General features: G+C 36.2%; 1 protein-coding gene across 2 annotated transcripts in view; it reads right to left on the minus strand.

Annotated features, from left to right (window-relative positions):
• The window catches only part of plxnb1a (plexin b1a), a 102,594-nt gene that overhangs the window by 14,218 nt on the left and 75,839 nt on the right, over positions 1 to 12,537 (minus strand). For both annotated transcript variants that reach the window (XM_051662275.1, XM_051662277.1), the window contains 10 exons: positions 9,841 to 9,972; positions 9,299 to 9,421; positions 9,041 to 9,134; positions 7,214 to 7,380; positions 3,938 to 4,089; positions 3,616 to 3,721; positions 2,421 to 2,557; positions 1,914 to 2,090; positions 821 to 1,040; positions 131 to 373 (listed from right to left, as the gene is read on the minus strand). In XM_051662275.1, the coding sequence (XP_051518235.1) occupies positions 131 to 373; positions 821 to 1,040; positions 1,914 to 2,090; positions 2,421 to 2,557; positions 3,616 to 3,721; positions 3,938 to 4,089; positions 7,214 to 7,380; positions 9,041 to 9,134; positions 9,299 to 9,421; positions 9,841 to 9,972 (1,551 nt within the window). The remainder of the gene's footprint in view (positions 1 to 130; positions 374 to 820; positions 1,041 to 1,913; positions 2,091 to 2,420; positions 2,558 to 3,615; positions 3,722 to 3,937; positions 4,090 to 7,213; positions 7,381 to 9,040; positions 9,135 to 9,298; positions 9,422 to 9,840; positions 9,973 to 12,537) is intronic.

Consider the following 12,537-nt stretch of genomic DNA (forward strand, 5'->3'; position numbering starts at 1 on the left):
ATTTGAGAAAGTTCTTGCCATGTTTGCGTGCAATATGCATCAGATGTGAACGGCCCATGGGCAAAGACTAGTTTGTAAATATTACCAAACTGCTGTACATTATGAACAGAGGTGAAAGGTGAACTCTGACCTCCACAGAGATGATGCTGCCGGGTTTGTGGCGGAAAGGCTTGCTTGGGTCTTGTTGATTGAGGGAATGAAGAACAGGGTTTGGCTCATAACTGAAGGGGCTTCCGTTGACCGCCTCAAATTCAAAGTGGAGGTTATCCAGGAGGAAATGCACTCTGACGGCAGCACGCAGGGCCTTGGGTCCCACTTCTGGAGTGGGACATAGGATCAGAGTTGAGCTATTCACTGTGCACCGCTCCTCAACCTGACCAAGAACAAGACATAATGAAACATGGTGGGATACAGTGTTACATTACTTGACATTTTTAAAGTCTGAAAATTAAGCAGTTTTGATCTATTTTTTTTAGGGCTGTAAAAACTTTAATTTTTATAGAAAATAGAAACACCAACCCAGTTAACATGTTCGCATTTTCCTTGCATTTTGATGTTATTTGAGAAATATAATATCTGAGTTTTTCAAGCAAGTGAGACAAGTAAAGAGCATTTTTGCAGGAATCTACATCTGTCCGGTGTCTTTAGTTTATACATATGCAGTATATACATATATACAATATACATATATTTTTTTACGAGTGTCATTACTAATACCAACATTTGTGCATGTTATTTGTTTTTCTTTCCTTAAAAAGGATCACAGAGCATTATGGCAAACATCTGAATCAATTGACAGACTCACTTATGTGAACTCTACCTGTTTTATGGCACACAGACTGTCTTCAGGACAGTCTGGTTCTGGGACTATCCTTCGCTCTCTTCTGAGAGGTCCGTAATGTTCGATCTTTCTGCCAGAGTCCACACTCCTCCTCTTCCTCCTCTGAGAGTGTGGCTCCAGTGGGGTTAGGGTCACACGGATACGTGGCTCCTGAACCACATCCAGATTTTGGCCTGACACTCGAATAATACGGCCCCCGCTAAGACAAACACAGGTGATGAATGAGTTTGCAATGAAGTACTAATTATAATTAATTTATTATTTCCAAATGACTGCTTATGGAAATATAACATTAATCTGCCACCTACCCTCAATGTTTTCTTCAATTACATTAAAGATGTCATACGATGAGAAATAATAATGTCCTTGATCTTTTCATATAAAAGATTTTACATACTATGGAAACATACTGTATGTTTCAGAGCTGCAAAATTTCTCCCCAGTCAAAAATACATCAAAAAGATTTAAAAAATGTTTTTAAGTAAACAAACACTCATTCTGAACTTCTTGAACGCAATTTCAAATCAGCTAGACAAATAAATTACAACATCACATCTTACATTTAATCGTCAGCGAGTCCTAAAAAACAAATAGCCCGTAATTCTAAGCTGTTATGTTCTTATTTTACATTTGAAGAGGCCATGCAGCAAAAATGGCCTGTTTTTACACACAAAAAACCTTGAAAAACATGAAAAGAGAACCTCAGGGCAAAAAATAAAATAAAATAAAAAAGATTAAAAAAAAAAAAATGATATGACTCACCTCTCACAACAATAATTCACTGACCATTTCACAATTGCAACTACATTAATGTAACACAATGATCCAGATGGATATTAATGCTAAGCATAAACTACTAAGTTACCCTCCCTTCCCAAAGTACCTCTGAGGCTCACTGGGTGTACTGCTTTAAATAAATGTGTTACCTTATCTACTTATGATAAAATATATGATTTCTTAAAAAAAATTATAATAATAATTATATATATATATATATATATATATATATATATATATATATATATATATATATATATATTCTTTAGAGCTGTAAAAATGTCATGTACCTTACCTAAGGAAACTTTTGGAAGGAAACGCATTGGTCACATTGGGATCTGGGGTGTAATGATAGAGGACTTCCTGTAGATGGCGCTCTGCTCTACCAAACTGCACTGCAACACCACTCTCTCCAGTCCTGTTGCTCCCTCCAGTAACGCATTCAACACGCTCGTTGTACTGCTCCGGGGAACTGCTCAGATACAGACTTTATTACAACTCAGATCAATCTAACTTAGGAGTCTTTAAACATGAACAAGCAAAAATAAAACAAAAAGACATGGTAAATTCCATGTAATCAGAGCAGATTAGATTTCTAAATTAGTATATTTAGGATATAGCTCATTGTATTGGATCTACAAAGTCATATATCATTAACAGTAGGATTACTGATTATTTATGACATTATCAGCTGTAGATATCAGGTGCTGTTTGTGGTCGAGATTCTATCATAATTAGATTAAGTGATGACTCTTGTCTGGCTGGAATGCAGCAGAGGACGTATCTCTATGCAGTCACTCACATGTGACATGGGACTCCACCAATCAGAATGCTAATCTCACTGGGACGGCCCGTCAGTAGGTTCCGTCCCGTGATGGTGAGTGATGTGCCGCCTGACATTGGGCCTTTCAAAGGGGACACGCCCAATAAGGCTGGGTCCTTGAGTTTTGAAATACAGAACACGTACACACAAACACACAGAAAAGAAGAAAACAGTTGGTAATACACGTGTGGTGTTATGTCAAGCAGTGAAATTAGTATACAATAATCTCATCAAATTAAAACGTATAAAAAGTTTTATAAAAGTTGTTTAAAGGGATAGTTCATTAAAATAAGGAAAACTTTGTTATAATTTACTCACCCTCGTGTTGTTCCAAACCAGCAGGGTTTTCATGCTTCTGTAGAACACAAAAGGAGATGTTTGGCAGGATGTTCACACTGCTCTTTTCCACAAAGTGAAAGTGAATGATGACCAGGGGCTGTCAAGCTCCAAAAATGACAATAAGCACCATAAAATAGATCCCACGAGTCCCCTGTTTGCTATATTCCAAGTCTTCTGAAGCCACATAATAGCTTTGTGTGAGAAAAAGACCGAAATTCAAATCATTTTTGTTGGTAATCTTTCCCTCCTTAGTAGTTCTCAAATCTCATTCAAATTTGTGTATATTCAAAAATGGCACATCAGATTTGACATCAACGATGCCAAATGGCATTGTTTTTTAAATGTTGTAACCAATCGCAATGTGCCAAGTTTGAAAATGTGCGTATTCAAATTACAAATGAGATTTCAGTGCTACAGTGGAAAGATTTTCAGTGAATAATGACTTAAATTTCAGTCTGTTCCTGACATAAGGCTATCATATGACTTCAAAAGACTTGGAATATAGTGCACAAGTTGCATGGACTATTGGACTTTTTACTAATTTTTGTAAATTGACAGGCTTTGGTCACCATTCATTTTTATTGTATGGAAAAGAGCAGCATTATTATCCTGCCAAACATCTCCTTATGTGGTCTACAGAAGAAAGAAAACCATACCAGTTTGAAACCAGTTAGTAAATGCTAACATCATTATCATTTTTGGAAGAACTATCCCTTTAAAAGTGGAAGTCAAATACTTCTGCCACTTTTGTAAATATTGACAGAATTCCATGCATTATATTCATACTTGCTCAACCAATTCTATCACATTTAAGGCATGCTGGATTAATGGTTACCTGGTAACGGAAGTGCTGGGCAGACTGCCCGATTCCTCCACCTTTAACCTCTACCGAGATATGCCCACTCCGCTCCCCCCCACTCGCTGTGGTCTCACAAACAATACTAACAGGCACACAAAGAGACCTCCCATTAATCAGTGCAGTGGGTCAATACTCTTTATCATACTGTGCAACTCAATTGCCTGAAGCCATTAATACAATGTCATTAGTGAATGCCAGTTTTATAAAGCATGCCCTCGTTCAAAATTGCAGTAGGAGCCGTGTTCATACAAAGACTCATCTGATATGGTGTAATATGTTGAAATGAGGAATGTTTTACCTGGAAGAGACCTCGTATCTGTCAGGTATGACTTTGCAAGGGATTCCTGCTATGGTGACCGAGTGCTGGATGTCTTCTGCTCTCTGACCCAGATTAGAGCCAGAGACTGTGACCACTGTGCCGCCCTCCACTGGACCAGAAAGAGGCTCAATCTACGATACAACAGTCGAGTCGAGATAGTTTAATAAACAAGAAAACAGTTCAATGAATAACTGCATAGCAGTGCTGTGGAAACTATCCACAACTCCGAAGCATTGTGGCAGTAAAGCACATAAAAGCACCACTCACCTTCAGACAATGCAAAAATCTACTTAAATCTACAATTGTTGATGTGTTTTATACCTTATGACCAGAAATAGTTTAGCCCAGAGAGAAATTGCAAATTGCCAATCACACAAAGGTTTTTAAAGTTTTCGTTACAAGTGGGCAATGCTCCATCAGGTCACCTTTAAAAGAGGTGTACCTGAAAGCTTAGGTCACTGCAAGAATAAGGCAAATGTTTGTGCGTGTTTGCAGTTATCTTGGTCATAGTGGAATTGCAGGTACAATTGGTATGCGTTATGCCTTAATATATTCATCCAGTAGACAAAACAACTATTGTACAAGCATACAGTATGGGTCAACACAGAAAGGCTGAGCCCTCAGGGCAAGACCTCCATTTATTCAGCATACCTACATTTATAGGACAAGGGCAGTAATGTAGATTTTTGATTTAGAAGAGAGGTGATTTGAACAGGGAGTGAAAAAGTTCAAACACAAAAAGCAGGAACAGGCATTCATTAAATGTGTTGGGGCTTATGTATTGTCTACTTTTAGTGCCGTTTTAACATTTACCCTGACATCTACACAAATAAAAGGAATAGTTCACCTAAAATATAAAAGATACGATTTTCAATTATTTAAAAGGATAATGTACAGGCAATCGGTCATTATCACATAACAACATGTTACATAAAACCCAGTGGGGTGATCAGGTCCCTGAACTTTATTTATTTATTTATTTTAGATATTGACAAGGTGCATTATTCCTCCCTTTTTTTTTTTTTTTTTTACATGGCTACTTGAATAAATAAATGGATATTAAATTTGATCTAAAATTATTTTATTATGTGAGAAGAAAGAATGCAGAATGATATGTGAGATGTAAAACTAGCAGAGACATGTAGAAATATATATGCACTGCCGTTCAAATGTTTGGGGTTACTTACTCATTCTTTATTTTTATTATTTTTTTCCACATTTTATAATAATAGTAAAGTCATCAAAACTATGGAATAACATAAATGGAACTATGGGAATTATGTTGTGACTATAAAAATCCAAAATAAATCAAAACTGTGTTATATTTTAGCATCTTCAGAGTAGTCACCCTTTGCCTAAAATTTTCAGACATGTACTCTTGACATTTTCTCAACCAGCTTCTTGAGGTATCACCCTGGGATGTATTTTAAACAGTATTGAAGGAGTTCCCATCTATGTTGGGCACTTATTGGCTGCTTTTCTTTATTATTTGGTCCAAGTCATCAATTTCAAAAAAGTTTTTTTGTTTTTAATGAAATAAATTAATATGGTGGCACAATTATATTTTTGTCTACAAAACTAATTTCAAACATTTAAGCATACGCCTTCAGATCAAATGATTTTTAAGATCATGGGAAACATTTCAGTCAAGTGACCCCAAATTTTGAACAGCAGTGTATATACAGTATACTATATATAATAATACATACTATATGTGACCCCGTCTGTGAAATCCCGACATTTTTTCTACATAAAATCATCCTACATAATGTAAAGAACATTCTGTGAAAATATAACCTAGATATCTTTAATATTGCCCGAGTAAGGCTATGTCAAAGATTTGCTGAATTTCTGGCTCAGAAAATCATGTTTTTGAGAAATTCCAATGTAAAAACAAGCTTATTTTTAAAACTGCAACACATTTGAACCATAATTATCCTGACTATGTGCCATATACCACATTTAAGCTGAGATTCTCCCATTTTCAGTGATATATGACACATTTATGGTAAAATTCTTAAAGTTTTGTAAAACAGTAAAACATATTATGATGCGCATGTCCAAAAATAAAAACATTGAAACGAATGGGGGTACCACAAGAGCTGGTCGTAGCAACAATTACTTAATAAGTCAATTCAGCAGAATGATTTGTATAACTTTATTAGTAAAATGAAATATCAGTAGAAAATGTCATTAATATTTAAATTAATTGTTGTTAACAATTTATATCATCAAAATATCAAAAAGGTTATATCATAATTTGGGGCAATTCCACCGAGATTAATATCAGACAAGCTGTTTAAGCAATCAGCTATTTTCTGTTCCTGCTCACGCTTCATAGGTGCCATGTCAGATAGTTATTTAATCAACCCGATGCATCAGCATCCAGAAAACGAATTATTTTGATACGTAGCAGGCCTAAAATGTCCTTAATATAAGCTGATTATTATTGACAGAATGTTGAGCTACAAAACAAATAAGCTGTTCTTAAAATATCGGCGATGACACGAAAAAATCTCCACAGACATCGGAACCCGGCTTAAGTCAAATTTTTTTGCCTTAACTGATGTTGACCTGATTGCCGCTCTTGCGGATTGATATTAAGGTCTATTTACACTTTCTGATGAAAATAAGTTCCAGAACCGAATGATACAAGAATCAGCAGGTGTTTTTGCATCGAAATAAACCCAGAGATGATTGAAATCAATGTTTAGGAAGCCCACGTCCAGTATTTTTTTGCGCAAACTTATAAAACATGGTGTCAATAAAATCATTAATTTCAGTATTTATAATGTTATAAATGAAAATTGGAGTATTGTATCTCAAATCCCTTGGTATAATATATCATTTACAGCAATAAACACACATGACCTATTTTCATCATTTTTATGGCTATGACTACTTTGACGCTCTTAATCTCATAATTAGATTATGCGACTTTAGCCGGGATTTCACAGATGGGGTCACATATGTATATTTGGATATAATAATTCAATCACTTTTTTTGCTCTTTTAGAAAAGAGCAGAGTGGACATTCAGCTAAATATCTCTTTTTGTGTTCCATACATGAAAAAAAAGAAAATCAGGTTTGGAACGACATAAGGGTAAGTAAATGATGACAGACTTTTTTCCTCCTCATTTTGCCATTAAGAAAGCTAACTCCCATAACACAAAGTATAGATGTTTTTTGAACACGTCAAGCAAAACTCAGCAATCTGTTCACAGAGCATAATGCACACACTTAAATACACCCACCGTGTGTATGTGAGGAGCAGGGCAGATCTGCTGGATGCGGTCAGTACAGGAGCTCTGGTAGATGCAGCTGGAGCGAGACCCCTCACACCACACACATCCGTAATGCTGATCGGCCGTGTGACAGCGGCTGCAGTCAGAGCGACCCACCGAGCAGTTATACAGCCGTACTGCCAAAGACAAAACACATATGAAACACTATAAATAAACAGAATACAAAACTTACAAATCAGGTAAGGCCCGTTTTACACAACTAAAAGCTGTAGTTACGCAGAGTGGTGCTGCAGCGTAACTACAAAAATAGACATGCGTAGAGCATTCACGCTAACAGCCTTCCTGTTGCGTAACAGAGCTGTGGCTCTAATCACAAAATAAAGTTATTTCTGGGATACCACATTAAGAGTTTCCTATAATAACGGCCACAGATGATAAACTAATTATCGGGAGTGGACCAGTTAAAATAATTACTATATTTAAACTTTCAAAAGGTATTCTTAAAGGAATAGTTCACCCAAAAATGAAAATTTACCTTCCCAGATATGTATGACTTACTTTGTTCTGCAGAAAACAATTTAAGATTTTTAAAAGAATATCTCAGCTCTGTAGGTCCATACAATACAAGTGAATGGGTGCCAAAATTTTGACGCTCCAAAAATCACATAAAGGCAGCATAACAGTAATCCATACTACTCCAGTGGTTAAATCCATTTCTTAAAAAGTGAAATGATAGGTGTGGGTGAGAAACAGATCAATATTTAAGTCCTTTTTTACTATCAATCTCCACTTTCACATTCTTCTTCTTTTGTTTTTGGCGATTGCATTTTTCATGCATATTGCCACCTACTGTGCAGGGAGAAGAATTTACAGTAAAAAAAAAAAAAAAAAAAAAAGACTTAATAATTAACTGTTAATTTTTAATAAACTGTTTCTCATCCACAACTATCATATCGCTTCAGAAGATATAGATTTAACCACTGGAGACTTATGGATTACTTTTATGCTGCTTTTATATTCAAAGGTCTGATCACTATTCACTTGCATTGTATGTACCACCAGAGCTGAAATATTCTTCTAAAAATCTTCATTTGTGTTCTGCAGAAGAAAGGAAGTCATACACATCTGGGATGGCATGAGGGTGAGTAAATGATGAGAAAATCTTTGGGAGAACTATTCCTTTAAAAGTGATGTGTGCTATTTCTGTGCCACTCACAAAACCAAACAGAAATACAAAAATAATGATTTATGATGATATGTTTCCCGAACACTCCCCCTGTCTTTTGTTGGTCACCAAAATAGATAGATCCACCCCAAACTCACACCACTAGTTGAGCCAATGTTGTTGTGCCGGGCCAATAGTGATGCCCAAACAAACAGAACAATGTTTTGATAGGCCACAGAGACACAGTGTTTTTAAGAAAAATCAACCTACAAAAATCTCACTTATAGCTGTCTCGCATATAAAGCTAGAAGAGGAGAAAGTATTTTAAAATCGATTTACAAACATCACCTTGAACTTGCACATATGCCTTTTTTCAATCAATGGGTGAGTAATTCACTCTATATATGTTGCTTCCTAAAAGCCTATATTGCAAAAGATTGTGTTGATAAATAGGTTTACAGTGCATTTTCACCATATTTTCAGTTCAGCACACTACTCGCAGTAAAAATTGCCTCAATGGCAAAAAATTATTTGCAGCTATGAAGCACTGCACTGCTTACACTTGCAGTGTGAATGCAGTAAACTGTTAATGCGGATGCCAAAATAAATATGTGACGCTTGTGCAAGTTGTGTGAAACAGGCCTGAGAGTCATCACAAATGGAAAAAGTACCATGCAGGTCTTTTGGATAGTCCACCTGGAAGGAGTCTCTCCTTCTGACCGAAATGATGCTCCTGTATTCTTCCACAGCAGCAGAGTAGGAGTACTATGAAACCAAAACACATTAATTTCACTACTGACTTTATAGCAACGTAAAATAATGGTGTGATCTTTTTAAATACCCTCTGTCCTTGGTTTAATGTTCAATAGAAATGTGTCAAGCTGTTGTCACATTTACTGTACATCACTTTTGCGGTTGTGCTAGCAGACCTTGTGTAGTTGGCAGGTTATGAAGAACAGAGATGGCTGAGTGTCATCCACTTCTACGAAAGCGTCCACCACCACTGATCGGTCCTCGATCTCCAACACACACTGGTAATCAAGCTCTTTGTCCTTATGAAACACATATACACAACACAACTTGTAAACAATCATTCAGATTTGGAATTCCTTTTTTTATGCCCTAAATGTCAAAAATACTTACAAATATGAGACCTGAAATCAAAATAGACTCTATTACTTATAATACTTACATAATACTTATGGTGTTGGTCTTATTGTGCTCATTTCATAAGTGAACATTATTGTAAAGAAAAAAATCTTTATTTTAATCTTTCACCAAACTAAAATTCTCCAAAATGGCTTTTATTTTTTTCCTTATGTAACCAAGGCCACATAGGTGTGTAAAAATAACAGTAACCAATAAAATGTTTCACCTCTTGAGGATCCAATCAAATCGCGATGGATAAAATAGTCTTTCAGAATGATCTAAAAATATACAATTGACTATCAACCTCTAGATATTGCATTACCTGGTAGAGGTGTAAGTTGTGTCCCTCTAGAGTGATTTTCCTCTCAACATTGACAGGTAGGAGGGAGCTGCCCTGGACGCTCTCCACACATGGACAGGCGTGAGAACCGATCATCAGTAAACTCTCTTCTCCCTGATCATAGACAGATGGACAACAAACTTCTTTTATTACGCTGTATTTTCATTCTCCACCACAGCTTTAATAGGAACAGAGTACCTCCACTTTTTTTTTAGCTGTTACAACATCACACTGAGTGTTGCATGAACAGTGGCCCAAAAAAGTACTGAGACTTAAGTCACACTTAAAAATGTCGGAATGCCATTGTTTTAGACAACAACAAAAAACAAAACAAAACATGTGCACCAACAAATAACACTTAAGTTCTCAGAACTAACTTCACCTTTCTGAGACATTTTTAATTATTTTTAATGGTGTCAAGGTGATTTAAAGTAGATGTAACGTGTAACTTTTTATTTTAATTTTGAACAGTATATCTATTATTTTATAATTTCAAACCAAACTTGTTCAGGGTTCCAACTCTTTTCAAGGCACAATTTTCCAGGACATTTTATGTGCCCAACGGGTGTAATATTTAAGCAAAAACACACAAGAGGTCATGATGTATATTGTGGTTAATTAAAGGTTATTTTTCTGAATTCATTGTACACATTCATTTTGAAGTGCACAGCACATGCAGATTATTATTAATTAAATAGCATCCTTTTGAAGTTTAATAATCACACTCGGACATATCGCACTTGTAATTTGACTATTTGAGCATTCAAAAATTCTTTTCCGTCCCAAATATGTCAAATTCTGAGACATTCCGCGTTTTAAAACTAATGCCATTTTTATGACTGGATTCAGAGATACTGTCCCTGTTTTCCATATCATGGAAATCATACAGCCCTACATGTAGTAACCGCAGTATAAGCGGACTCGGATTGTTCATTTATTATTGGAAATGAATTCACATCCCGAGATGTAAAAGCTACATCACCTTTTGTGAACTAATTTTCCAAAAAAATCAACAGTCTGACCGTCGACCATTTTCTAAGGTTTACAACTCAAATGTTTTTGTAGTTAACAAAAGAGCAATGTTAGAATTTTAAAAATCATATTTTTCACTATATCATTGCTTAAACTATTTAGTCGGAGCAATGCAGAGATGACAGAAGATGAGCAGACATTGTACATGACAGGGCTTTGTTTATGACAGTCAACCATTGACATTGTTTCACAATGTTCAGCCACCGACAGTGACAAAACATGGGATGCACCAATGTATCGGCTGCTGATATTTATCGGCCAATTATTGACCAAATCAAAACCTTCAGCATATCGTTTATAAGCATGAAAACACAGATATGAAAAACCAATGGTTAATTCACATTTAATTAGTAATACACTTTGTTTTTTTTTTGTTTTTTTCTCCCCTTTTCTCCCCAATTTGGAATGCCCAATTCCCGATGTGCCCTAAGTCCTTGTGGTGGCGCAGTTACTCGCCTCAATCCGGGTGGCGGAGGATGAATCTCAGTTGCCTCCATGTCTGAGACCGTCAATCCACGCATCTTATCACGTGGCTTGTTGAGCGCGTTACCGTGGAGACATAGCGCAGCATCCACGCATAACTCACCACGCGTCCCACCGAGAGCGAGAACCACATTATAGCGACCACGAGGAGGTTACCCCATGTGACTCTACCCTCCCTAGCAACCGGGCCAATTTGGTTGCTTAGGAGACCTGGCTGGAGTCACTCAGCACACCCTGGATTCGAACTCACAACTCCAGGGGTGGTAGTCAGCGAGTAACACACTTTGTAAAAACAGTGAATTCAAATGCACAATCCAGAAATAATAATAGACACTATATGTAGAAGGGCTGGCACTCCAAAGAACATGTAATATAAAATTTCTTATTGTTTCTCATTCTAATGTTAATGCGGAAAAACCACTATTAATGGACGTGACAGCTGTGAAAACAGCACTTACCTATAGGCTACATGATGAGGGAAACCATCCAAAATGCTTGAAACCAGCAGACTTTGACTTCACGACAGTGTGGCCTGTCATATGTTCAACAGATCTAATCCATGTTCAGTGTAAATTATTTATTGTTAACAGTAAAAAAAAAACGTTTGTACACTTTTAAAGCATAATTCCAAAGTAAAAAAGTGATCTGATTGCAAAATAATGTAAGTGGCAAAATATCAGTATCTGCCTACGGTTTTTTGTTAAAATCAGTATCGTAGCGGCTAAACATATTAATTTTGGTGCATCCCTAAACAAAACTATTTGAATTTGTCATCTATACTGAGTCCTGATCATTACCATGTATATGCAACAAAAACCATGTTAGCCACATAGTCAAACAGTTTTATTATACTTAAATATTTTCCAGGACAAATAGTTATTTTCCTGGAAATTGTACTTTTCAATTACTAGAAAACTGTGTTGCAAAATTCCAGGTTTTCCAGGACGCGTGGGAACCCTGTTGTTTTATGAAACATTTTGCTTGAAAAGCATGCTTGAGCTATTTTTTTTATTTGTAAGAAATGCTGCTTGGTTTGATGTTTTATCAAGTGCAATGACATTTTAAATGTGTCCTAACTGTCCAAATACTTTTTGGGGCCAGTGTAGTTAAAACACATGCAGCAGTATTTTGTAAGTGTCTGTTAAACTGAAATTTGATGAAAAG

Source organism: Myxocyprinus asiaticus, chromosome 29 (genome assembly GCF_019703515.2).
Source record: "Myxocyprinus asiaticus isolate MX2 ecotype Aquarium Trade chromosome 29, UBuf_Myxa_2, whole genome shotgun sequence".
NCBI classification, from domain to species: Eukaryota; Metazoa; Chordata; class Actinopteri; order Cypriniformes; family Catostomidae; genus Myxocyprinus; species Myxocyprinus asiaticus.